Source organism: Drosophila hydei, unplaced genomic scaffold, assembly GCF_003285905.1.
Source record: "Drosophila hydei strain 15085-1641.00,03,60 unplaced genomic scaffold, DhydRS2 tig00000001-arrow-pilon, whole genome shotgun sequence".
Classification (NCBI taxonomy): domain Eukaryota; kingdom Metazoa; phylum Arthropoda; class Insecta; order Diptera; family Drosophilidae; genus Drosophila; species Drosophila hydei.
In genome coordinates, this window is record NW_022045643.1 from 3,603,219 (window position 1) to 3,629,866 (window position 26,648).

Here is a 26,648-nt window from a genome sequence, read left to right on the forward strand (position 1 = left end):
ACTAATCTTGATCCATTCTAGTCCATTACACGTGATCTAGAGGAGCATGAGAGTTCAACGGATGGCTATGAGGAGATTGGGCAGAATGCGCATTCCAAAACTCAACCGACGCAGCAGACCCAAAAGCCACGTCCCAGTGCTTTGCAGCTGGTGGAGCCCAAGAACGGGCCATCGCGTACGCTGTGGAGCGAAATACCAGAGGTCATCCATTCCTGCATTCTACGTAAGCATCTAAGCTTAACTATATGGTAAACTTGATTTCTATAACTTATGCTTGCTTGCAGCTACATTGACGCCGCGGGAGCGTGGCCTACAGGAGGCCAAGTTCGAGATCATGACTTCGGAGGCGAGTTATTTGAAGTCTCTCAATCTGTTGCGTCGCCACTTTATGAACAATACCGCCTTCTGCGATAGCTCCGTGCTAAGCACGAAGGATCGCAAGGCGCTATTCTCCTACATTGTGCCCGTGCATGAATGCTCGGAGCGTCTGCTAACCGAACTGGAATGTTGCTGGCAGAACAATATTATGTTGGTCGGACTGAGCCGTTGCATCTATGAGATTGCTGAGCGGCATTTCCATGTCTACATCACATTCTGTGAGCATCAGGGACGCATGGATCGCACGCTGCGTCGTTTGAAGGAGGCCAAGAATGGAGCGTTCCAGCAGCAGCTGGAAAAGCTGGAGTCCAGTCCCAGTTGCTGTGGACTCAATCTGCATTCATTCCTCATGCTGCCCATGCAGCGAATCACGCGTCTTCCACTGCTCATCGATGCGGTGTTTAGCAAGGAGTCACCACACAATGCCGAGGAGTACGAAAGCTGGAAACTAGCCCTGGCGCTCGTCCAGAAAATCGTCGCCCAGTGCAATGAGGCAGCCAATCGTTGTGAGCAAGCCTACGAGTTGGAGCGTATCTCCAAGCAGTTAGAGTTCCCCAGTCATATACGCGCCCTTGCCATTACGCCAATGGGTGTGCCCAAGCAGGGGGCCAAGCCTCGCTTTCTGGTCAAACGGGGTGAGTTGACTCACCTAATGTGGCGCGGCGATGATGCGAAGCTGACGTTTGGCAAACGCTTCACCAAGTCGAGCATCTATGCATTCCTCTTCTCCGATCTGCTGGTGCTCTGCAAACGCAAGGGCGAGTCCAACTTTTCGGTGTTCGACTACTGTCCAAGGAGTATGTTGACCCTTACATCTGGCGACAATCTGCCCCAGCTGCCCACCAAAGACATCAAGGATCCGACTAGCAAAAATCTCATGCTGATGACGCTGCTGGAGAACAATGAGCGCAAGACAATAGAACTTGTAGGTTCACATACATTAATTCCAATTGAATAGCAACTTATCCGAATTCCTTCATTCAGGTGCTGTCGTGCCCATCAGTGTCGGACCAGCAGCGCTGGCTGGAGGCCATGCGTCCACCGGAGGCGGAAACGCCTGGTGAGAAACTGTACGAGTCGTGGGACTGTCCGCAGGTTATTGCCAAGCACAGCTACGAATCTGATGAGCCAGATGTGCTACAGCTGGAGCTGGGCGACGTGGTTAATGTGTCACGCAAGCTGCCGGATGGTAAGTGTGATCGATTATAGAAATTGATATACATTTTAGCTCACATCCCTTTCCCCATCTAGGTTGGTATCAGGGCGAACGTATTCGGGATGGAGCTGTCGGCTGGTTTCCCGGCAGCTATACCGAGGAGTTGAATTCGTCCCATGTTCGCGCACGCAATTTGAAGCAGAGACATCGCCTACTCACCTTTACCGCCACCTATTTGGAGGCGCAGAAGGGCAAATGATTCTCGACGCCATCTCCAATTACGGCCACAATAAATTGAGCCGAGTATTCAAATCAAATAGTCCATCAATACAATTTATATAAGTACATTATATATATATCGATTTAGAAAATGTGATAATTAATTAATTGTTTACAAGGCAAGCAAAGAAATCATAAAAATTACTGCCCTATAAATTATGTGCATTAGTTATAAAATATAAAAATTCAAATGCAATCTGTATGTATGTATGCATGTTATCTTTATGTATGTATAAATATATATGCATGTTATATATTAAATCAAAGAAATATTAAAATTATGATATATTGTATTGCGGCCTAAAAGTAGGCAGAAAGTTTTGCCGGCAGCCAACGGGCTCTCATTCAACGTAAGTATCTGATAATATGGTATAATCTAATATTTGAATAGTGCGATCTTTAATACTTACATCTTCCAGGGGTATGTTTTAAATTAAATAGACTCAACTAGTGTTTTTTTTTGTAATTTGTTATTTCTTTCAAAAATATTTATATAAACTTATTCATTGCTTACGTATACACGTGTGTTTATAGTTAATTCCCGAATGCTAACCGATGTCCCCATATTTAATTTCAGTATAAACTTATTTATACGTATATTGTATGGTTGTATAATATAATTAAATCGATTAATAGATTATTGCTGTCATAAATTATTAAACCTAATACAAACACTACACGTTGCTCGAGCACATGATACAGTGGTCGGTCCGTCTGTCTATCTGTCGGTCGTTCGCCCGGTCTATCGATCGATCGATCGATAACAGACTGGAGTGCTGCTAAATCGTGAACATATAATCACGCTAACTAAATCTAGATCAAATAATTTACAATACTTCTTAATGTGACTGCGATGAGTGGGCTCCCTAAATTAAAACGTTGTATGGTATATATAGTTATAATAGTTATTAAATGTGCTTATGCGATGATCGATGAACGGTGCATGAGTGTTTCTATATTATATGAGTGTTTCATTGTTTGTTTGTTTGTTATGTTAAGCTGCCTTAACTAAAGTCCTACCTAAATTTAGCCTGCTTTCACTATACGCTATATTATTCATATAAATATATATCACAAAGTCAGTGAAATAAAAATTCGCTGGAGTATTTGCTTGTTTCGCTTTGGATGATGCGTGAGATGACGTTGTATGATGATGTGTGCTTGTTATATTAAATATGTGTTGGCAATGATTGGTCTGGCTTCGACGGGTTTGTCATCTGAAGCTGATGCCGCATTTACGGCTGATCTTCGGCGTGTGTATGTAGGCAATGGAGAGCAGCAGCGGTACATCGTTCTCCGAGAGCTGCAGCGGCGTTGTTATGTCCCCCAACCGGCAGGGATCTGTTTCCAGCAGAAAGGCGGCTAGAGTTTCAGATTGCATATAGATCTCCTGCAGCTTGGACTCCAAAAAGGACAGACACTACAAAGGCGGAATCTATTAGTTTTATCTGTGGAAAGTCCGACATGATATGGACTCACCTCATAAGCGGGTATGCCGCCCACGTGCATAGCCTGTACAGCTTCTAGCATACTCGAAACCAGTTGGGACATGCCCACCGGGGAGCTTTGGCCGCCGGCGTAAGGAAACTGCTGCGCCTGTGAGGAGATTAGGCGCACATCCCACTTGTCCATGTCCGCTACAATGGCTATGTTCTCCGCTGGCTGTGAGATTAGTGAGGCGGAACGTGCGGCCAGCGCCAGATCCTCACGTAGATTCATTTCCCACTTATAGGGCGCAGCACAGGTGCCCTGCAGCACCATATCGGAGACGTAGTGATCGCTTACGCTCAGCATAAGCGATGGAATGAAACCGGCACGTAACTTATCGCCTGGTGGCTCATCCTCCTGGGGCAGCTCCTTGATGCCAGGTACTGGCAGCTTCAGCATCTGCTGGGATTCATTAACAGCAGCACACTTGGCAGCCACCGAGGAGACGGAACTGCGCTGGGAGGGCACACGTTTGGGTGGCGCACGTCTCGTATAGCTGGGCGTAGTTGGCGGCTCGGGCATAGATTTTAGCGTATCTATCGAGGCAGCCGAGTTGACCGGCTGCAGAGCGCTGGAGCTGTTATTGCTGCTCTCGTTATAGCAATGCACCTCATCCGTTTCAAACTCCAGCTCGGTGGCATTGGAGGGCGTTTGGTATGTGCCACCGCTGTTGCACAATATGCAACGATCGCTGCCCACAGCTGTGGCCGAAATCGTTGAGCTGCTGCTGGCTGCCAGTTCCGCTTGATGTTGCTGCTGCTGTTTCTGTAGTTGTTGCTCTTGCTGCTGTTGGAGGGTTACGCTGCTGTCGCTGGACTTCAATGACTCATTGGCCTCCAGCTTGCTGGCCTTATCCATGAGTAGATCATAGTTGGACATGAGCAGATTCTTGCTCTTCATGTAGTTGGTTGCAATCTGCGGATACTTCGCGAAATTAAACTGTATGCCTGAGTTCTTTTTGTTGGCCATAGAGGCGTTATGTGTGTGCTGATGCAGGGCGCACAGCATTGCTGGCTTGGCATCGTCTGTGAGATCCTCGTTGCTCTTCTTTAGATTGATCAGCGGCTCATTGTCACCTAAGACAAACACAACGCCATTGCCGTTGTCCGTTGAGGTCTGGCGGCAAATGCCGTGGTCCCGTTCAATGAGTTTCTGAGAGAGATCAAAGTGGATTTGCTCTTCGAGACTGACATTCTCCTTGATGGGCTCAATGCCCCACGTCATGCGATCGCTCTTGCCCATGCTATTCTGTGTGATTAGATACGAGAGCGACAAATGTGAGACACGTCGATCCTGGCTAAGTTGCTCTTGCAGATCATTGCCAACGGGCGAGGTGTCAGTCTCCACGGAATAACTACTGCAGCGGCGCTCGAGCTTGCGATTTATGATCTTCACACCCTGCTGCACCATATCGTTAAGACTGAGCCCCTCTTTAACTCCTGCAGTGGGTACAATGTTCCAGAAGAAGTTCTTCTTGCTGGGCAACACAGAATTCTGTTCCGTTTCTACTGCTGTTGTTGTGGCCGTTCGGCTCTCATCGAACTCCAGAGCTTCGATGGCGCCATCATCAATGCTGCCGCCGGTGCCAACAGAGCCGGCATTCGAGTCCTCCTCCATGCACAGCTCCACATTCTCCGGCGTCGTTACAGTTAACCGTATGCGTCCATCCTTGTCTGTGCGCAGATATTGTTGAGCCTGGCGTGCGAGCAGGGTCTTCTTTTCGATTCCCGTGTCCATGAGGTAGTTGCCAATGCGCAGCTCCTGCTGCACAAAATGCGAATCGCGAAATGCCAGCACATTGGGAATCTCATTCTTCTTCGAAGTGCCGATAAACTTGGCATCCGGCTCCAGCAAGTCATCCAACTCCTCATCTTCGCCGCTGTTCAGTTCGTTCAGCTGCTGTTGCTCCAAATCAGCATCGTCCACAATCGCATTCAGATTCTGTTTGCAGGTGCTTGTCCGAGTAAGGCCAGGACCAGCTCCAGCTGCGCGGCTTCGCATTGTGGGCGGACTCCTGTACCGCTCCTGATTGCTCTGGCTAATGACCAGCTCATTGATGAGCTGCTTGTTGAAGTCCTCTCGTTTGGCTGCACGTCGCACCTCGCTGCAGCGTATGAAATATGTGAGCACATTGAGCAGCTTCTCCACCCACATCTTTTCCGAGCCATAAATAATGGTGCGCGCCAGCTTGGGTGGCATACCGATGGCACCATACAGATCACCCAGCTGCGCCCATAGCGCATTATACGGATGCTTCTGCGAGACCTGCAATAGTTTAGCCCTTTGCTCAATCGCCGCCGCAGAGGCAGAAGCACTGGAGCGACGCGAGCTGGAGCTGTTGAACGCGGATACGGTAGCCACCCAGCCCAGATGGTAGGTGAGTATGCCCGTCAACATGGTGCTGATGAAGCTGCAGGCAGAGGAGATAGAAGTATAAGAATCACCTGAACGTGACTGAGGACTGAGGATGTATGTCTTACAAATTGGAGTCCTTGGTGTCGGCAAAGGAGAGCAGATCGCACAGCTCCTTGATGAATCGCTCTGCCACAGTCTTGGAGTATTTGCTGCCGCTGGTCGTAATGCTCAGCCAAACGGGCGTCTTAATACGGGGCGCAGTAAACAGATCGCTGAACCACTGCTGCGTGTCCTGCCAGGCCTGGAACATGATCTGCAGGGACATCGATTCTGTTATTTGCAATACGACAATTATGCGATCTGCAAGGCAACTCACCTGCAGAAAGTTCTTGTGATTGATGTAGGCGTGCTCCGTACTTGCCCTCAGACGACTCAGCATCGACTCCAGCAGAGCAATATGTTCGCTGCAGAACAGTTCCATTTCCTCCTCGAAGGATTCGCTCATGGTAATGCACACAGCCAGACCGAGCCTTGGTCTCCGTTTCAGATTCGCCTGCCGCCGACCCATCTCTGGGTTGCTGCGCGACTCATTCGCACAGTAGCTCGCCCGCCTGTACTGAGGTGGAGCCATGCCGCTGCCTTCACTGCCGCCGGTGGCATTGGCCGCTCCAGCCGAATTGCTTCCATTTGCCTGGCCTGTGATCGCAGCATAGTTGTCGCTGAAGAAGCCGATGAAGTCGTTTTTGGAATGCTCGTACTCGAAGGAGGTGCGCAAATTGCGCGAGATTCGGCGCTGCAAGCAGCCGTCGCTGGCAAACTCATCCAGATGGGGCGAACTGGCATAGATGGCCCAGTCGTCGAGGCTGAGCTTGCGCATCGCATCCGATTGATCGGAGAGTACGCTGCCAAAGCTGCTGCGCGTGGAATACTGATACGACCATTGGTCTCCACTGGAATAGGCGCCGCCTGTGCCACTGCCACTGGCACTGGCCGAGTAACCCGAATCGGTGGCATTGCTGTAGGTGGAGGAGAAGCGCGGTCCGCTGTCCGCAATGGACAGTGATTGCTGATCGGGTGCGGGCACGTCCAGCGGTGGGGTCAGACTCATATGCCTGCCCACACTAACGCTGAACGGCATGGAGAAGGAGTTCATAGACAGACCGTCCATGGAGCCATGCTCGCTGCAAATGGAGCTGCGAGGCGTTAGGCTGTTCATGGAGACCGTGGAATAGGGTGATTGACCCCCTGCTCCGGCACCGCCCGCCACACCATTCGCCGAGGGCGTCAGATACACCTGGGAGCAGAGTATCCTAGCTGGCTGCGGCAGCCAGTGCACCTTGAGCGCTGTGCCACAAAAGGACATGGCCAGCGAGCCAAAGACCATCTCGCCAATGGGCGTAATATCCGCACCCGTTGGACGATTGTGCTGCGAGATAAGAGAGAGAGAGAGAGAGAGAGATAGATAGATAGAGTTAATAAATTAATCAGGACTTTGATTTGAGGTCTGCTCACCTTGTACCCATATTCGGGACATACTTCGATCAAATTACTGCCGTTGCTATTGCTGGAATGTGCTTTGGCCTGGATCTTGCCATTCTGCAGCGATGTGAATTTGTCATTCTTGAGGAATTTACCGCCGCTACGGCTGCTGCTGTTGGTTGAATCCTTTAGCGTCACCTTCTGCAGTGCATGCGAGTCGAACAGCAGACGTCTGCCATGGCTGTCGTCCTCTCTGTACAGCAGCACGCGCACCTGGCTGGCATCGAAGGGGAATTGGCTGTAAAGGGAAATACCAATAAAGCGACTATTAGTTTTGTGTTAGAGAGAGCATGGGAACAGCTGAAGAGAGCAGAAAAACTTATGAGAGAGGAAAGTATTGTTGGCACTCTTTCTTAACTCCCAAGAAAACATATAGCTTGATTAGTAGCAGATATTGAAGACTGCTGAAAAGATTAGATGAAAGATATATACCCTATACATAGTTACAAGAACTGATCTTATAAGCGATCACTACCAGCAGATACCCTGTACTCAGCTTCAAGTATATGCAAGATCTCTAAACAAGCGAACACTCTTAACTTGTACCCAGCTTTGAGTACATACTCTAGACAAACACATCAGTGCTAAAAAATACCCTGTATCCAAGTATAAAAATATTAGAAAATTCTGCATGAACAGTGTCTACTAGAAAATATCCTAAACCTATTTTAAAGAGTCATAGTTGAACAAATATTAGCAAAAGATACCCTGTATGTATAGAATATATGCTCTAAATGCTAACCTATTGCTCAGAAATACCCTGTACGTCTGGAATAGTTCTCCAGATTTACACTTATCACTCACAAATACCCTCTACCTAGCTAAAAGAGCTCCTTAAATAACCAGAATTCAAAAAATATCTTTAGTTGATATTTTACTACTAAAAAATACCCTGTAACCACCTTAATGTCAACATTTCAATCCGCATCTGTAACCCGGTGTCAAAAACAGATGTCGAGCTACGCCTCAGAGCCTTACAAATACTCAATTTATATCAATTGATTAATTTAGTCATTGATCATTTAACATAAAACCGATATTTCTTTGAATTCATTGCTAAATTTAGTAATTCCATTTGAATAGCTCAATCGCAAAGTTTACTTAGAGTACATTTGTTGATCTTGCGATGAGCTCAAGTGCTCATGTGATTTGATATCTGATGATCGAAATGTGATCCGTGACTCAGATACCTTTTTAACAGGCAGCAATTGCTCATCTCCAATACAGCGATCAACTGCAGTGTCTATGTCGCTCTAACTGTCGCTGTCTCGCTCTGCCTCGCAGTCTGCACCTCTATCTCGATCTCTGTCTCTGTCTAGGCGAATTGCTGACGACTTTCGTATAATGCGCACATCTTTGCGCTATTTTATTGTCGAGTGGGTCATTTGGGTAAATGTTGTCCGCTCTATAAATAGAATCACTTGGCACGTGACGATTCGTCACGATAAAATGAAAATCTGCCCGAAATGGCGATTGCTTTGAAGACTTCGCTTTTTATGTTCGCTGATTCGCATTTACGATGTCACCGAGTAGCAACACGATAAGATCTGGCAACTATGACCGATAACTGGATTGACCATTGAGACGACTAGTTGGGATTAGTGTTAAGGGAAATTCAAATTATGAGTCGCATTCCTGTGGCTTGCGACTTTTCCATTAGGCACGCCGTCACATCCACTTAAATTTGAGGCGTCGCAGATTTGAGCTAAATTATTTTTAGTGGGGTTTATAAATGGCTCGTCTAACAATAAGTAGCACTAAATTGAAACTGCGCCAACTGCCTAAATTAGCGCTATAATTAACGAATTTTTCTGTTTGCTTATGACTGCTAGTGGCAGAGTTGGAGCTGGGTCCGCCCGCGGGCAGGTGGGGGTACGCGGAGGCACCTGTTTTATTGCTTCATTTTGTTTTATGCCACCGCGATAAGGCGGGGGGAATTTTTGTGTACACATACATAGATTAGTTAGTGGGCCCGACTGGATCACGAGTGTGCTCCCTGTCTTTCTGTCTCCCTCTTTCTCTATCTACATATGTTGGTGCGTGTGTGTGTGTGTGTGTGTGAGTGTGTGTAGGCGTGTGCTTGTGTGCCCCAGAATTTGGTCGGTCCGTTTGTACTTAAAGACTTAGCGACATTCTAATAAGAATCCAGCTGAAGTCCAACTGGAGACGTACCCATACTTAAATGGCGCCGTATGCATGCGCATCGAATCGATATTAATCGATATGTTGATCAAACGTAACTAAATACCGAGCGTAATTACATTTACAGTTGCGAAAAAAAAAACAAAAAAAATACGATTTAAGATCGCGACGTTATGGAAAAACAATCTTAATGGTCGCGATGCTAGACGACAAATGAAGTTCAAGGCGCTACGAATCGTAAATGGCGAATGGGGGAACTGTCTACTAGGGAATCGGAATCGGAATCGGAACCGCAATCGGATCGCATCGGATCGTCCCGGTGTCGACTAAATAAACGACGATAAACAGAACGAGTCTGAATATGAACGCCAGTACGAACAAGTACTCGCATGATCGATATATATATATATACACTCTTATATCTTATATATGTATATATAGCTTATATATATAGTTATGCAGATAGGCAACGATTTGAGCTGGGGCTGGGGCAAGCGGCATCAATTGAGGAGCGCGCGCGCTCACATGATTCCCGTCCAGCTGCGAGCATCACATGTATGGCACCCTCCTATATATACATATATACCTTGTCTTGGGAGTGTCAGACGATGTGATGTGTTAATATATTGTGTTTTGAAAATATTTAACAGTCGAGACAATTCATGGATTTGTTTAGAGCCGGCAACTGGCGCCCAAAGTTCACCAAGTTTTAGTTAGTGCAAAACTTATATTGAAAAAAAAAATAATAATAATAATAATTAACCTTTGCACCTGACTTGGGGTCTACGTGAGCTATGAGCGATGGAGCAACCAGCAAACTATCACCTGTCACCCTGTCAGCGCGTCACCTGGCGCGTCGATCAGCCATGGCAAAAAAGAGATCAATGAGCACATATATAATTATCGAACGATCGCTAAATTTGTCGACTTATCAGCAGGGTCTACGCACTTTCATTGGGTGTGTGGGTTTTTTTAACGTTCAATTGCCTTTTATTTGTTTATAATAAATGCTTAGTTGGATAGCTTGGATTATATTTGATGGCGTATTCGATCTAATAATTATATATATATATATATATATATATATATATATATATATATATATATATATATATATATATAGATATAATTTATTCTTTATCAGTTCATGTCCATAAAAGGCAAATAGACATTACTTAGGAGTTTAATTCTATCAAAAATGGCATAAGACTCCAAACTTTTCCTACAGAAACTATAAATATTGATGAAAATGTTAAATATAATAATATTTATTGTGTATATTAAAGGTTATAATAACTTTATTATGATATATATTCATATATATAAATGTTTTTCACTCTATAAAGTCTATAAATAGTGATATGATTATGGATCATAAAGATTGCTTGGAAATTTCGTCACAATTGCAAATCTAATTATAAATTTTGCTATAATAAAGCTCTTATATATCATAGATTTATAGTTAGCCTAGCCTAATTATTATCTTCTACGTACTTCAGCTGTTAGTTGTAAATTCGATTATTTCGCAGAACTTTTTTAACTGATTGCAAAGAAAAAGGCAATGGTGAAATTTAAAGTTTAAGCGAAACACGTTCTCTCTCATTTGGCAATTAAAAATGTATTATTAGAGTATATATAACTATAAAATACCCATTAAAAATAAATTTCCAGAGTATTCCGTGGCACTTCGATTGAATGCCACAAGGTAATCGAACTCAGCGAGACAAGGTTGTAGGTAACGATTATTTACAAGTGCTTCACTCTACAGGAGAAGAAGAGTGGAATGGAAGAAGAGAAGAGTAATTTCTGCTCTGTAGTGCAAGGGTATGTATTGCTTCGGTGCAGTGCTTGACTGCAGAGTGAAGAGCTCTTGAGCTGCTTGCTGATATGCTGCTGTCTTGCTCTCTCGCTCACTCCTATGCTGCGAGATGTTGCCCATTCTGCTTGTTCTTGGCATACGCCATGGGATCACATGCTTTATTTATTTTTTTCAGCTACGCATGCAAAACAAAAGCGAACAATAAAATAAAATAAAAATGAAAAGAAAAAAACAAGGCAACAAGACTAAGCAAATACATACAAAGCAATACATTAACTCATATATGCAAAAGCTTATATATGTCTGCATTTATGTATGTATGTATGTGTATGTTTAAAGAGCCACTCTGGCCAGCACTTGAAGCAGATTGCGGCCTCCTCACTCTTCTGCCTTCCACGTCGACTGTCTCGTCTTTGGGCCAAGGCAAGCTGTACAATAATTTTGATTGATATGTTGATGCCTTATCAGTGAACGCGTTGAATTAGGCATTGTATTAGCCCTTTGGATTTACTATAAATTGATTTAAATACATATTTATGTACATATATATATATGACGGCATTTGACACTATATATAAATGTAATTGGTGGCCATAATCAAATCATTCGGCAACATCTGTTAATCATATTACACAGCGTGGACTCTCTTTTTCTATCGTTGTATGTGTGTATATAAATATATATATATGAAAGAGAGCGTGCAAATAAAAACAGATTTCCAAAGCGACTACAGCAACAACAACAAAAACAATAATATCAGCAGCAACAACAACAACAACAACAACAACAACCAGTTGCTCCATACAACTCAAGTCACATGACCAAACCAACCAACAATGGCGACGATGGCGTCGCTGCCTGCGCCAGCAACCGACAATGAAAATGACAACAAGCGGCTGCTGTTGTGGCGACAAAGGCGCAAGAGTCGGCAGCGACGCTAGCTGCGACGTCGCCGTCCACGGCGAAAAGTTTTATTATTTTATACCCCGTGCCTATTAATAAGGGGCGAAAAGCGACACAGATTACAAATGTGCGAATGTAATATGCAAAGGCAAAAGGAAGCAGAAGAATATATATATTATATTATATATGTATATATGTATATATTCATGATCAGTAAATATATTTATATTAAATACTGATTATGTTTAGAGCAACGCAAAAATTTGAAATTTTCAAATTGAAGGCCACGTACTGCAGAGTATCTTTTAGTCTGTCACTCTTCGACTTGCGGACCGTAATGGGTGCTTACTTTCATTCTATTTGTAAGCTACAACAAATTGACTATCATTATCATGAGATGCAGCCATTATAAGTACACACATATTAAATGTATATACCTACAGATAAACACACACATACTTACATATAAATAAATAAAGATAAAGCTGACCTTCACCCCCGCCAACTAAGCCCATTCAAGTGCGCAAATAATCGAATGTCAAGTTCAAAGCAAATTGGCAAAAGGCTTTTGCTGCTGCTGCTTTTGTTGTTCCTGTCGGTCGCTTGTTGTTGTTGTTGCTGTTGTAGCCAGTAATTGGCAGCGTTGTCATGTCGCAATGCAGAGTGGGCCCAGGTAATAGCCACATAACATGGGAAATGTATCTGGCAAACAAATGTGCAAACGATGACGACGACGCGGACTGATTGCCAAGTGACACTTGAAACAGCGCAAATACAATTAAAAATCAGCGCAAACAATGAACGTGGCGAAGGCGAAGGAGAGACAAGAGAGCGAGAAGAACATGCAAACACACACACACACGCTCTGCATTCACGGACACGTGCCCAAAACGATCAATGAATAAAACTAAAACCAAACCATAAAAAAAAAAAATAAAATTTAAAGCAAGAAAAAGAAAAACGATAAAAGCGCAAAAGAGCGAAAAACGCAAACCAGAAGCACAAAAATCAAAAACTTGTTTAGCAAACAAGCAGTCGGAAGATGGAAGGGGAATGTTGACTCTTTTACCTCTGAGCATGTAACATGTGGGATTAGTGTACAAAGTGAGTCAAGCGCTGGTTACACTCGAAACAAAGATGACGAAACGCCACAGAAATTGTGAACAATGGAAAAAAAGGTGCTTGATCAAACGTGTTAAAACGGCGGCGAAAGTCAATTGCTTATGGCTCTCAAAGATGTCAGCCACATGCGGCGAAAGCAAATGGATAAGGCTTTCCAGAAGCGGCGAATTTGATTATATTTGTGTTTTCAATAGTCCAAGTATAGCCAGCCCTTTAAGCTTGCAAAGTGCGGCGAATATCATGACGTCAATAAAATGGGTGTGTCAACTCTTTGAGCTAGTTCTTTGCAGCGAAATTCATTATAAGTGTCTAAAGCAGTGGAACCTTTTGAGCGAATTCATTGCGGTGTAAGCGAATCGAGTCATTCACATGAATGAATTATGTAACATATCTTTATTCGGGCAGCTCTTTAAGAACTTTAAATTGTATATAATATAGTCTCTTGGTCTCTTGGTTCTAGGCAATGCTTGTTGCATTGGTTCTCGTATTCACTTCCTGCCTCAAGAGTCAGTTTATGTAAATATATACCCAATATTACTACACATAAATCGAGAAAAGAAAAATAAACATTATCAGCTTACAACTTGAATACCCAGTAAGAAAACTGAGCTCACACTTTTGAAGCGAAGTTTCTTAACATAAATAAAGGAAAATATATTAAATTTCCTATTGATATGGCTGGAATTGCATTATAATTTGCTGGAGTTGTCGCTAGTCTAAGATTTCCGTTATGGAATTCTTTGAATCCCAACTGTAAATATATATCGCATCGATTGTCCAAGTTGATTGATATATGCCTCAGATATCGCCGTGTGTCTAAATAGAAGCTCCCTTTGACATGCTCGGAGCTTAGCAGCTTTATTTACAGCCGACAGGCAGCAGCACTTTCTACTTTTTGGGCATTATGTCTCTAATTTGACGTGTTGCTGTTGCTTGTTGAAAAGCAAAAGCAATTTTTGTTAACTGATAATTAGCGCCGACGACGTCGACAGTCGTAGACAAGGCAGCGCGCTTTTAGCTATCAGTCCCCAAACCCAACAACAATAACAATAACAACATCAACAGCAGCAGCAGCAGCAGCAACAACAATTGCGACGACTCACTCATATGACTTGGCAGACCACGAGACTTTAACACATGGAGCCACAGTGGCAAAGTCGACAACGTTGGCATTTAAATATAATTATACCCTGCGAAATGCAGCGAACCCATAAAGGGTATATTCACTTAAGGATACATTTCAGCTGCTTAAATAACAACTTTTAAATGCTTTACTATTAAAACTTTTGAAAGTCTTTTCAACCTGATTTAATCAAATTTGATTAAATTGTCTGAAAGAGAATGGTTTCTATAAGAAAGCCCCAATCTAAGTACTTGAAGTATTTTTGTAGTCAACTTTCAAGGATAGTTAGCATATTTATTAGTTACTGTTTACTGGCGAGACTACGCCTTAAACACTCGTATATATATATATATATATATATATATATCACACAGAGAGAGGTGCTTGAGTACACCCATTAAGATCAAATATACCCACTGATTATAATAAAGGTAGGGTAACTATTTGCAATAAGACACGAGGCTGCTGCGACGCAAATGTTGGCTCAAGGTGCACAAAAACAAAAAAAAAAACGTTTTAAAAAATATTCAAAATGCACAAATAAATATACACAGTGAAAAGAAATATAAGACATGTGGCCAAAAGGTGCGGCAAATGGCCAGACAGTTGGGCGCCTCATTAGATGATCTCGTAATGGAGCGATGTAAATCACACGATAGTTATTATATATACCATATAAGCCAGGGGGGATTACGTACGTAAGTGAAGCGCTAATGATTGATGTGTCCACAGAGGTACACAGGCATGCACCTGTCTGTATTTGTTTAAGCAATTCGCGCACACTTATCAAGTTTTTAATGAATTTCCAATTTACAATCAATTTTGGCATTCGGCTAGGCCCGAACCGCCACACACAATAGATTTGAAAACCGAATTATTTATAACATTTTCAGTCGATTGATTTATATTTATGTGACGAATTTGATTAGCAATCAAATAAATCGACTATTTCACACGATATATATATACATATATATGCATATATAGTTTATGCAGACAATATATGCGAATTGGCATAAAATTTCCACAATCGAGTGCTAATTGGTACATAGACATCGTCATATAGACGTACGTAAATATGGCCACGTGCTCCATTGAATTATTTTGTGTGAAAGTTGGATACTCACTAAATAAATAATCAACCTTTATACACAGATGTATAAATATATACACATACATAAGGGTTTATAAATTTATTAACCACGTGCTAATTACTGTGCATACATTCATTTATAGTTAAAATATCTTTGTGTGTGATTTATTTAGGTATGTGGGTTAGGCTTTGGTTTTACCAATTCATTTATTTATTTATTTTGTGTACCCTATATGTAGAATGTTTGGACAAGGTATGATGGCTTCCTTAAAATATATGAAGCAGGCAAGCTGATGCTATATAAAGTATATTAGTATTAGCAGTTGAGTCGATCTAGCCCGGTCGAAGATATAGCCAAGTAAAACACATTCGATATATCTTTCTAATTTCTTAATCCTTACTTAAATCCCTATGCAAAAGTTGATATATATAATATATTGTATTCAGGGTATTTGTTATTTGGGCATTGGTTTATTTCATATTATTTATTTATCTATCTCTAAAAATTTCGCATATTGAGTGCGTGTCTGTGTCATATTGGTCATATGACTAGCTGGTGACTAGCAAATGTCTAGGTATGGACATGAATTGGCCATGATTCAGTGTGAGGGGATTGGCATGGATGACTGACATTCTCCAGCTAAGTAAATACACACAGTCCTAGCCATGATTACGATTATGATGATCGCACGCTTGCGATAGAGCTGCTTCTCGTTGCCTCTTTTAGTAATAGATAAAAAGCTGTATAGATAAATAGGAACTTTCTAAGGAATTTAGTCGCAAGCCAAATGGAAATGAACGATAACAAACTCATACACACGCAAGCACCGAGACAGCCCCAAACACACACGTAGACATAGGCATTTGGAATGGAAATTTACTCAAACGTGTCGCCCATATAAACAATTTAATAAATTAACTGTTAACTGTCAGCGAAAGCAAACAGAATTTTATTTGGTTTACAGCACCCAAAGCCTGACCTATACCAATATTATGCTACCCCACCCGCCCTACACGCCACACCCACCAGCTGGCAGCTTCAGCCACAACAACAACAACAGCAGCAATTCTCAATGAGTTTAACTGCCAACAATTTGAAGTTTACATTTAGCAAAGTGCAAAAACCCCGCGTTTAATTAGCAGAGTAAAAAATTTATCACGTGATGGCGATTTGAGAGAGTGCAGCAACTGCTCGATCTCGATCTCTCACTCTCTTTCTCTCTCTCTCTCTCTCTTCACGGTGAACGCGACTAAAATGCCCGTGTATATATGTACATACACAAGTACAGATATATACACTTGTATATGCCTTTGCCACGAATTGGCCAATACACACTTGAATGTGCCAAAAGGCCGCTGATATATGCTACATTTTATGCCTTATCGGCCATAACCGGGTGCTGGGGGCGGGGCATGAAGCTACCTCCATTAAATACCCATTTAGACCCCCACTCTACTCACACACCCAGCTACGTCTGTATGTGTAAGCTGATCGCGTTAATCGATTTAACAAAAAAATGCTATTCAAACGATTTGCGCACGTTGTGAACTGAATGGGGAAATGCAAATTGTAAACGAACAATTGAAATAGCTGCTGGTCCCTTTATTATTATTATGATTGTTGTTGCTGTTGATCGAGTCACACATACACGCGCACACATTCGCACAATCAATATGCAAACAAACAAACAAACATACGAACAGATAGACAAACAAAGAGAGACCGCAATCAGAACAGTTGACGGCGAGTGCAAGCGTCAAAAATCAACATTGTTAACGCGCACACAGTTCAGCATACATAAGCAAATAAACAGTAATAAATAATAATTAAATGAATTAACAGAAAATCAACAGAGCAATGCATATGACGCATATCAGCGAATATTAGATACCCTTTCCAAGAATGCATATTGAATCATTTTAAGGTCTAAAGCTCAAGAAACCTGTTCAATTTCAAATATCCTCCTCTTTAAGGGTACTCGCACACGCACACCTATGCGCAGCCAACAGTGGCGAAGCCAACCACAAAGTGTGTATGACATAATAATCACGAGAGCAAGCAGCGACTGTGAACGCCGATTAGCAAGTCATGTGATTCGTTTTTATTTACATTTGCGCCTTACGTCCGCCTTCGAGGCAACCGTCTCTCTCCATATACTGCCAACACACAAATACATACGTAGACGCCTACGGCACCCCACTGTCGACGCTGATCGGCAAAGAGAGAGCGCGAGAGCGGCAAAATGAGACCTCGTCGCAACAAACCGAAACTAGCCGAACACACCATTAAGAGCGTGAGACGAATATAGTAGGGCGAATAAAAAATAGAGAACAGAAGCGCAGTCGCGAGCTTGTTATAGTGTTGTTGGTTGGGGTCGCACCTTTGATTTGCACTTTGACTTCTAACGCAGAACAACAGATATCAGACCACACACATACATATATAAAAACACAAGGACAGACGAAGATAGGAAGATGGAAACATAGGGAATATTGCATTATGGCGTACGTGACGAGCAATGAAGCATTTGCCAAAATGTTTGCTGGGTTATTGTCCCCGTTTACGCTCGCCAATTTGCGTACGAAACTCAAAGAGGAAGAGATAAAGAGCACCATGAGCTGACAATGACAAATGCTAGGCATAGGCAATGGAAATGCTTTCATTCTAATACTTATGCATAAGTATTTATTTGTTTCATTTATTCTTTTTTTGCACACACGCTGATTGCATGTGCAGCTGCCTAACGTATACTGTAGGGGTTGTGTGCCATTGTTTTGCCGTCCTTTTACAGGCGACTTAACGCCAGGTGTTAACCATTGCATACATCTGCTAGAGATGTGCGCGTGATGAGCATGCTTCTCCTATTTATGACTAACTATCACGACACGTGCCTCTCCAAATAGTTTTACGTCTCTATATGAGAGCTCGCGTGTGTATGAGTGTAAGTGTTTATATACAAATATACAATACGACAAACACTTACCTTAGATAATTTCTGGATGTTTGCGTAGCTTTTGCGGACGCCGAACTATTGTTGCCGGCTGAGGCGTGAGTACGTGATGCCGCCTCCGCTACTGTTGTTTGGCCATAATTTAGCGTCGGCTGCGCTGTTGTTGGGGTTGTTTGGTTTGCAACGAATTGGGCTGCCGTTGGCGTCGCTTGCGTGGGTGGTGCTGCTGCTACGGTTGGTGGTGTTGGTACCGACGGAAAGAACAGTTTATTCAACAAGGCCATAATAATATACAACTGGCGCAATCGCAATCATTTATTAAACACATCTGGTCAGCCGACACAAATTATTGCAATTCACTTGAACACAATTGCTCTGCCTTTTGCTTTTCCGTTTGCCTTTAGTTTTGTAGCTCTTGTTCTTCTCGTTGTTGTCGCTGTTGTTATTTTTGCTGTACATGTGAATCGCGGATAGAAAGCAGTGACGACGGCGACGACCCGTTGCAACTGCCGTTATATTTGTCTAACACGCGCACTGCCCCAGACGCACGAACACAAACAAATACGCAAGCTAAACAAACGGTTGACGCACTCAAGATTTTACACAATTGAACTTTCGCTTTGCACTTTTCTTTTTATTCACATTTACTTATGTGTTTACACACACATAAATATGCACATACATACTTATGTCGTTTGCTCTTTTTGGCGAATGATCTCTTCCTGTCTGAGCCAAAATACACACGCGCTGCTGTTCTTTTGATTGAATATTGCTATTTTTGTGTTTATCGTCGGACGCGATGGGCTTTGCCAATCTCACAAGCGATCAATATATATACATAAACAGGAATACATATATTTTGCATTTATTTTCTCGCAGTTTTTAATCAAAAAAAGAAACTTATTTTTATTAGATGTGTATTTACAGTTTGCTATTTCTAGCTCTTTTTTCTTTTAAAACGCACAAAAAATGTATACGTATGCTGCATTCAGCTGTTGTTTTGCTTTTTTTTTCGAAATAGTTTATGTATTTAATTTTCCTTTGACGCGCAGCTCAACGGCATGCATGCGACTTCGACGCCAAAACAACAACAAATGTTATTCTTCTTTAATGTTAACACCTTAACAGGAACCACCGCGTCTGCCTGTCCGACTGTTAGCTTATGCTTAAATGGCACAGTTATTGCTCAAAAGAGCTGTGACTACTCAAATGAGCTGTGAGGCTTAACATTTTCTGTTATTGAGAATATCGAGAACTTATCGATATTTCTTTTAAATATGGGCTGTTATTTGTAAGCTTAACCAATAAATGTTTTAAATATTTATAGATATTTATTTGATAGATTTTAATTATTGAACTTTATTTGTTGACTTACATATACATACTTCAAAAAATTTGTAGACCCACATACATGCGAGGGAAAGTGGGAAATTGGTATTACATATGCTGCTGTTTTCTTATGCGTTTTGCGTTTTGCTTGCTTTCTTTCTTTCTTTGTTTTTCATTTAAAGTTAAGTTGAACCAAACATAAGTAAAAAAGTTATTTCATTCTTAGACATTAGCGCTAAGTAATTCGTAATTCCTGCCACCAATGCAATGTAGGAATATCATAGATAATTGAAAGTGTTTACGTTTGTCGCCATAACTATAAAGAGATTTTGATATCAAATAGAAATAAATGGTGCGACTTTGAGCCGCTCCATAAAGAGAGAGAAGCTTACATTATAAAGGTTTAATGTTTTATACTTTCGTTAAACTGGTTGGTTGCTTGCTTGCTTGCGTGCCTAGCTGTGTGTAAGTATGCGCGTGTAAGTGTGTGTTTGTTGTGTATGTGTGTTCTGTTATGTGTGTGTGAAAATATGTTGGCAGCAAAGCCTAAGTAACTAACTATTCCTTGCATGCGGAAGTGTCCATGGGACTGGCCGGCTGTATAAACGCCGTGGCTGCACCACTTGGCTGGTTGGTGGGCGTGAATGCCGATAAAGATGAGTTGCTGCTGCTGCTGTTGATCAAATTGCCACTGGACGAAATGTTCATCAAATTGGATGACGAGGACGAAGCACTGCTGAATGTGCTTGTTAGCTGATTATTCAATGACAATATCCCGCCGGCCACAAATGTGCCCGCACTGCCGGCGGCGGCATTGCTCTGAACCAAAACAGCATTACCAAAGCTCAGTCGTTCGTTGCTCAAATTTGATAGCAAGCCAGCCATAGAACCACTTGCAATACCCGTGCCAGCAACGCCTGGAGCAGCTGTGCCGCTATAGATGGCAGTGGGTCCAGTACCCATCAGTGGATTTGTGCTGGTCAACACATTCGGTGCAGAAGTGTTGAGCCCCAGCATGGGCGTAGGCAGTGCTGGCTTTATAAAACGCTCGCTAGCGCGACGATTCTGCAAAATTTGGAATATATAAATCAGAGTTTTTAAGAACCTCTTCCTATTAGCTTACCACAAGTTGCCCGCAGGCATAACAACGATTTTGTCCGGCTGTGCCTGGACTGAGTGGGCGACTACTTGAGGGACTGTGCGAAACGGGACTACTAATGGTGCGTTGTCTTTGAGCATTTACGGCAGTCGGATTGCCGGCCATAAGATTCTCATTATAGAAGCGCTCCTCATCCATTTCCAACGACGATTCCGATTCAGAGAGATGACGGCACAGTGCTTCGCGTCTTTCCACTTCCTGTTTGAGTTTCCGCTGAAGTCTAGCATTCTCCTCCCGTATGGACTTCTCCTCCTTTTGGGCGGTTGCGAGATTAGCGCGCAGACGCAGCACCTCTGAGCGCAACGTCTGGATGTGTGCGCTTAAATTAGTGGCGGTGTCGCCGTTGGCATTATTGGTGATATCACGTGGCGTTGTTGGATCAGAGACCGGCTGATCAAGTTTAATTTGTAGCGAGCGCTTCTCTGTTTCCAGTTTATCCATGCGCTTCCACAACTTATTGACCAACGCCTCCTGCTCCTGTTCGAGTGTGTTCTCCAGCTCGACCATTTCGCGGCGCAGCTGCTCTAAATTGGTTTGCTTATTATCTGTCTCTGCTTGGAGCTTCTCGATCTTGCGCATTAGTTTATTGACTAAGCACTCCTGCTCCTGTTCCAGCGTTTGCTCCAGCTTACATTTCTCTTGACGCAGTTGATCCAACTTGCGAGATAAGTCATTTGTAAGACACTCCTCCTCGCGCTCATAATGATGCGCCAGTGTTTCCTTTTCCTTCTTAAGCGCTTGAATTTTCTTCAATAACGTGTTGGATATATACTCCTCTTCCTGCTCCGCCTTGGCTTGCTGTTAAAGGACAAGACTTTAATATCTATTTTTGTAACATGTATTGCAACTACTTACGATTATGACCGATGCATGTTTTAAAAAGCGATTCTCCTCCTGCACCACTTTGCATTTTGTCTTGGATGTGTCCAGCTCTGCTTTCAGAACTCTGCAAAGGAACATTCAAATTTATTGTATATGATGGAGGTATGTTGATTGACTTACTTGTTTTGTTGTGTGAGCGATTCGATGCGTTTTTGCAGCTGCTCTCTGGACACGGGACTCGGGGGCAGCATTGTGCCACCATCCAACGAGCTTTCCGACTCACAAGGACTTTCCATAGCTGCTGAAAAAGTAGAGAAAATAAACGCAATGCTAACAAATTAAATTGAACACCTCTACATTGCGCTGCTTTCGCTTGAATTTCAATTAAAAAAAAGAAAAGAAATGAAAAACAGCAGAAGACAACAAAGAATAATGTATTCGCTTCTGGGACTCTGATCACTGTTGTTGTTTTAGCTGTTGGTATTTTATTTCTTGCATATTTCTTTGTTGTTGTTGCTTCAGCAAACAAAGAAACAGCGTCCGTGCCACAGAAAATTGTTTAACCTTCACTTGTGTGCAGTTCACTTGATTTTTGCCTCTGCTGTTGGATTTTAAATCAGTTTTTTTTTTTGGCTTTTTATGCAATTTTTATAAATCGATAAAAGAACAAGGTCAGGCATTGACATTGTATGCCAGAGACATCTCGCATTGCAGGCGGCTCCAGAGAATCGACACCACGGCCATCACTACCAGCCCCCCCTTTACAACTAGGGGCGGAACAGCGCCCACCTTCTGCACAGTGGTCCCTCTCAACAACAGCTGGTGACAAAGACGTTGCAGCTCAGGCGTTGGTCGAATGATTTTTAAATTGAAAAGTTTTCATTGCACACTTGCCAAGCATTTCGCTATGCCTTTACACTTAATTAACATTTACCTGTGCGTTGTCGTCTCTTCTGTTCGGCGCCCTATAAGACTTTTTTACTACGCGCCGCCTTTGCTACTGCTGCTGCTGCTGCTGCTGCTTCTTGCCAGTGTCAGGGCGAGTATTGAGCTTTTATTAATTTTTGACAGCGCTCTGTCAGTGTTACTTGGCGTTTAGCGTACGGAGGACGTGTATATGCGTAAGCCAGTAACTAGACCTATTTAATAGGTTTTCACTTTGCCAAAACGCAAAAGCATTTTGTAAGTTTAACTAAAAATGAATAATGCGAAAAAATTGCTTTGCAGCACAGTGTGACCGTTTAGCCCGCAAAACTAAAATGCACCGACAGTGTGACCGAAATATTATAAAAACCTAAATGTCAAAAATTAAATACAGCCTTTCAGTATTTTAATACTAAAGTGATTTACTCTTCCGCTCGCACGTGCAGCTCTATATATAAACGGCAGCGGAATTTATATTTTTATTCTTATTTTTTACCGTAAATAATGGCTGACGATGTTGGTCAAGATAAGCGCAAGCAGCACCGTGCTCGCCAGTCCGGCGTCAAAGCGGACAAAAAGAAGGTAAAGGCCAAAAAGGATGCCAATCAAAAGGAACCCGAGTTGACTGCGCGCCAACGAAATCCAAAAGCGTTTGCCATTAACTCGGCACAACGTGCTGAACGGAATTTTCGACGCAAGGAGGATCTGACGGCGAAAAAGCAACATATCCCCTTAGTCGATCAGACACCAGATGAACCGCCACCGGTGCTGATTGCCATTGTGGGTCCACCCAAAGTTGGCAAAACGACGCTGATCAAGGATCTGATCAAGAGCTTCACACGCACCAATGTTACGGACATACGTGGTCCCATTACCATAGTCACTTCAAAGAAACGACGCATTACCTTGTTGGAGTGCAACAACGACATTAACTCGATGATCGATGTAGCTAAGTGCGCGGATCTGGTGCTTCTACTCTGTGATGCCAGCTATGGCTTTGAAATGGAGATCTTCGAGTTTCTGAATATTTGCCAAGTGCATGGCATGCCCAAGATAATGGGTGTGTTGACCCACTTAGACATGATTAAAAATCCTAAGCAGCTGCGGAAACGCAAGAAGGAGCTAAAGCATCGCTTCTGGACAGAGGTATACGACGGAGCTAAACTTTTCTATTTGTCTGGTCTGCTTCATGGCGAATATTTGCGTAATGAGATCAAGAACCTTGGTCGCTTCATATCTGTCATGAAGTTCCGCCCGCTGCAGTGGAGAGGTGCCCACAGCTACCTGCTAGTGGATCGCATGGAGGACATTACTAACACAGATGCAGTGCGTCGTGATCCCAAATGTGATCGAGAGGTGGTTCTGTATGGCTATGTGCGTGGTGTGCCGCTCAAGCAGGAGCACATGGTGCACATTGCCGGTTTGGGGGACGCGCGCATTGACGAGCTAAGCCTTATACCAGATCCGTGTCCTCTCCCTGGCACAGAGAAGAAGCGCAGCCTGTTAGAAAAAGAGCGTCTGCTCTATGCGCCCATGTCTGGTGTTGGTGGCATCGTTTATGACAAAGACGCTGTCTATATTGAGCTCCAGGGCTCACATTCTCACAAGGAAAAGACAGCAGAGGCCAGCGAGCAGGAGGCGCTGGTCAGCAAGCTGATAGACAAGAAAACCACTATGGACGAGCAAATTGAACAGCAGGAATTCCGACTCTTCTCCGATGGTGCTCCCATCATGTCCAAGGATTTTAAAAGCGAAGATCAGGCAGAATCTGATGAGGATGAAGATGAAGACAGCGACGCCGATGATTCTGGCCTGGATGCAGCGTCCGATGATGAAGAGCAGCCGGATGAATTTGCTGCTGATGATTGGCGTGGCGAGAATAGCGATAAGGAGGAGGAAGAAGACGAGGATGAGGATGGCTCCTCCGGTGATGAGGAGTATCAAAGTTTGGCGGATGTGAAAGAAAGTGCCCCAAACAGCGATGCTTCCGACGAAGAGGATGATGAGGCACGCATCCTAGCCAACAACATGAGCTGGAAAACCAATTTGGCTCAAAAAGCACGTGATGCGTTCCTGCAGCGCCACTCGGAGTCACGAAATCTTATGCGTATTGTCTACGGGGTTTACAACCAAGGTGAACTAAGCAAGCAGCAGCAGGCAGGTGATGCCGAGGATTCAGAAGAGGAATTAGGCGGTTTGTTTCGCGTGGCGGCCAAAAAGCAAACTGATATTCAAAAGGACAAGGACATTCGCGACAAAGACGAGCGCTGCTTCTTCGAGTATCAAAGCGGTATGAATTAAGAACACTATAGATCGAAGCCTTTATTGAAACCTATTGTATTTTAGATGCTACTCGAGACTGGTTATCCGACTCGAACAAGGAGCTGATCAAGAACTGCTTCGTGACGGGCAAATGGAAAGCCTCGGAGGATGCTGAAAACTTGCTCAAATTGGACGACATGAGCGATGCGGATAGCGAAGTTTATGGCGACTTTGAGGATTTGGAAACAGGCGAACAGCACAGCGGTAAGCCGCAAGCAGCCGCTGAAGAAGACGAGGCAAGCGCTGCTGATGAGGCTGCCGCAGGTCCACCCGCCAAACGTAGAATGACACGCGTGGAGGAGGAGAATCTGACAAAGGCTGAGCTTATGGCAAAAAAGCTGAAACTGAAGGCAAAATTCGATGCAGAATATGATAATAATGGGGAGAAGGGTGAAAATGATGGTGGACGAATCACTGGAGACCACTCATTCTACGAGGACCTCAAGGCGGAAGCCCAAAAGCAAAGTGAGCTGAACAAAAGTGAATTTGCTCAGCTGGACAATGAGCTGCGCATCCAGATCGAAGGCTATCGCGCTGGCTTGTATGTACGCCTGGGCTTCAAATCCATAGCAGCTGAGTTTGTGGAGAACTTCGATGCGAGCTACCCGGTGCTAGTGGGTGCACTCAACATGACTGAGGAGAACGTGGGCTATGTTAATTGCAAGGTAAAGAAGCATCGCTGGTACAAGAAGATTCTTAAGACTGGCGATCCATTGATTGTTTCTATGGGCTGGCGTCGCTTCCAAACGGTGGCAATTTTTGCGAAGGTTGAGGACAATTTGAGGCATCGTTATCTCAAGTATACGCCCAATCATGTGACCTGCAGCATGACCTTCTGGGGTCCCATAACACCGCAGAATACGGGCTTTCTGGCATTGCAAACGGTGCGTCAGGATCAGGAGGAAATGAAGCGTTTGGGCTTCCGGATCGCTGCTACAGGCTGCGTTACCGAACTGGACAAATCTTCGCAGATCATGAAGAAACTAAAGCTAGTGGGACATCCGTTTAAGATCTACAAAAACACTGCGTTCATTAAGGACATGTTCAACTCGTCGCTCGAGGTGGCCAAATTTGAGGGCGCAAAGATTAAAACCGTCTCGGGCATTCGTGGCCAAATCAAAAAGGCACATCACACGCCGGAAGGTTCATATCGTGCTACATTTGAGGACAAGATACTTCTGAGCGACATTGTGTTCTGTCGCACCTGGTTCCGTGTGGAGGTGCCACGTTTCTATGCACCGATTACTTCGCTTCTGCTGCCCCCAGAGCAAAAGAGCCAGTGGCAAGGCATGAAAACACTTGGCCAACTGAAGCGGGAAAGGGCTCTGCAAAACGAGTCACAGCCGGATAGCATGTACACAGAAATAGTTCGCAAGCCGAAGATCTTCCGACCGCTGGTCATACCGAAGGCACTGCAGCGTGCCCTGCCCTACAAGGATAAACCGAAGATGGGCCCAGAGAATCCTAGGGAAGCACTCGAACGTGTTGCCGTGATCAACTCTCCGTACGAACAGAAAGTGGCCAAAATGATGAAAATGATCGAGACGAACTACAAGGATAAACGCCATCGCGAACGCAGGGAAACGAAACAACGTATGAAAAATTTCCGTGCCCAAAAGCGAGCTGACGAAGCATCCAAACTGAAGCGACAAAAGGAGCTACGCAAAAAGGTTTCCCGGGCCATAAGCAAGATGCGGGGCAAGAACAGTAAATAATAATGAAATAATGTACATATAGATCCTAA

General features: G+C 43.6%; 4 protein-coding genes across 10 annotated transcripts in view; 2 read left to right on the top strand and 2 right to left on the bottom strand.

Annotated features, from left to right (window-relative positions):
* LOC111603719 (rho guanine nucleotide exchange factor 5) overlaps positions 1–1,894 on the top strand; it is a 28,487-nt gene extending 26,593 nt beyond the window's left edge. For 2 of the 4 annotated variants that reach the window (XM_023321429.2, XM_023321428.2), the window contains exons 6-9: positions 22–223; positions 285–1,303; positions 1,363–1,567; positions 1,630–1,894. In XM_023321429.2, the coding sequence (XP_023177197.2) occupies positions 22–223; positions 285–1,303; positions 1,363–1,567; positions 1,630–1,793 (1,590 nt within the window). In that variant the 3' untranslated portion in view covers positions 1,794–1,894. The remainder of the gene's footprint in view (positions 1–21; positions 224–284; positions 1,304–1,362; positions 1,568–1,629) is intronic. The other 2 variants (XM_023321430.2, XM_023321431.2) reach the window with 1 other exon arrangement.
* Positions 1,895–2,299: 405 nt separating this feature from the next.
* On the bottom strand, positions 2,300–19,463 carry LOC111603677. Of its 2 annotated transcripts, none has more exons than XM_023321357.2 (6): positions 9,368–9,526; positions 7,169–7,433; positions 6,033–7,082; positions 5,782–5,969; positions 3,293–5,711; positions 2,300–3,233 (listed from the first exon to the last, which is right to left on the bottom strand). In XM_023321357.2, the coding sequence occupies exons 1-6, from the start codon at positions 9,397–9,399 to the stop codon at positions 3,027–3,029; spliced, it is 4,161 nt and encodes a 1,386-aa protein (XP_023177125.2). In that variant the 5' UTR covers positions 9,400–9,526; the 3' UTR covers positions 2,300–3,026. The 2 variants fall into 2 exon arrangements, with proteins under 2 accessions (XP_023177125.2, XP_023177124.2); XM_023321356.2 differs by lacking the exon at positions 9,368–9,526 and adding an exon at positions 18,382–19,463 and having other exon boundaries at positions 2,301–3,233.
* A 219-nt stretch (positions 19,464–19,682) lies between these two features.
* LOC111603731 (coiled-coil domain-containing protein 6) lies at positions 19,683–22,930 on the bottom strand. Of its 3 annotated transcripts, XR_002751700.2 has the most exons (6): positions 22,593–22,930; positions 21,839–21,959; positions 21,692–21,782; positions 20,801–21,634; positions 20,070–20,742; positions 19,683–19,993 (listed from the first exon to the last, which is right to left on the bottom strand). XR_002751700.2 is itself a non-coding variant. In XM_023321442.2 (5 exons), the coding sequence occupies exons 2-5, from the start codon at positions 21,952–21,954 to the stop codon at positions 20,236–20,238; spliced, it is 1,548 nt and encodes a 515-aa protein (XP_023177210.1). In that variant the 5' UTR covers positions 21,955–21,956; positions 22,593–22,930; the 3' UTR covers positions 19,683–20,235. The 3 variants fall into 3 exon arrangements, 2 of the variants coding, with proteins under 2 accessions (XP_023177210.1, XP_023177209.1); XM_023321442.2 differs by having other exon boundaries at positions 19,683–20,742; positions 21,839–21,956; XM_023321441.2 differs by having other exon boundaries at positions 19,683–20,742.
* Positions 22,931–22,987: 57 nt separating this feature from the next.
* LOC111603728 (ribosome biogenesis protein BMS1 homolog) lies at positions 22,988–26,636 on the top strand. Its single transcript, XM_023321439.2, has 2 exons — positions 22,988–24,872; positions 24,929–26,636. The coding sequence occupies exons 1-2, from the start codon at positions 23,087–23,089 to the stop codon at positions 26,617–26,619; spliced, it is 3,477 nt and encodes a 1,158-aa protein (XP_023177207.2). The 5' UTR covers positions 22,988–23,086; the 3' UTR covers positions 26,620–26,636.
* The last annotated feature ends 12 nt before the right edge of the window (positions 26,637–26,648 follow it).

Bases quoted from the DNA above. Each gene is read 5' to 3' on its own strand.
- LOC111603677 (XM_023321356.2), bottom strand. From the start codon at position 18,632: ATGGCCTTGTTGAATAAACTGTTCTTTCCGTCGGTACCAACACCACCA. The intron at 7,083-7,168 runs GTGAGCAGACCT...CTTATCTCGCAG, and splicing joins GTCCCGAATATGGGTACAAG to CACAATCGTCCAACGGGTGC. The intron at 5,970-6,032 runs GTGAGTTGCCTT...ATGTCCCTGCAG, and splicing joins ATCACAAGAACTTTCTGCAG to ATCATGTTCCAGGCCTGGCA.
- LOC111603731 (XM_023321442.2), bottom strand. From the start codon at position 21,954: ATGGAAAGTCCTTGTGAGTCGGAAAGCTCGTTGGATGGTGGCACAATG. The intron at 21,783-21,838 runs GTAAGTCAATCA...GTTCCTTTGCAG, and splicing joins TCGCTCACACAACAAAACAA to AGTTCTGAAAGCAGAGCTGG. The intron at 21,635-21,691 runs GTAAGTAGTTGC...GTCCTTTAACAG, and splicing joins AACATGCATCGGTCATAATC to CAAGCCAAGGCGGAGCAGGA.
- LOC111603728 (XM_023321439.2), top strand. From the start codon at position 23,087: ATGGCTGACGATGTTGGTCAAGATAAGCGCAAGCAGCACCGTGCTCGC. The intron at 24,873-24,928 runs GTATGAATTAAG...ATTGTATTTTAG, and splicing joins CTTCTTCGAGTATCAAAGCG to ATGCTACTCGAGACTGGTTA.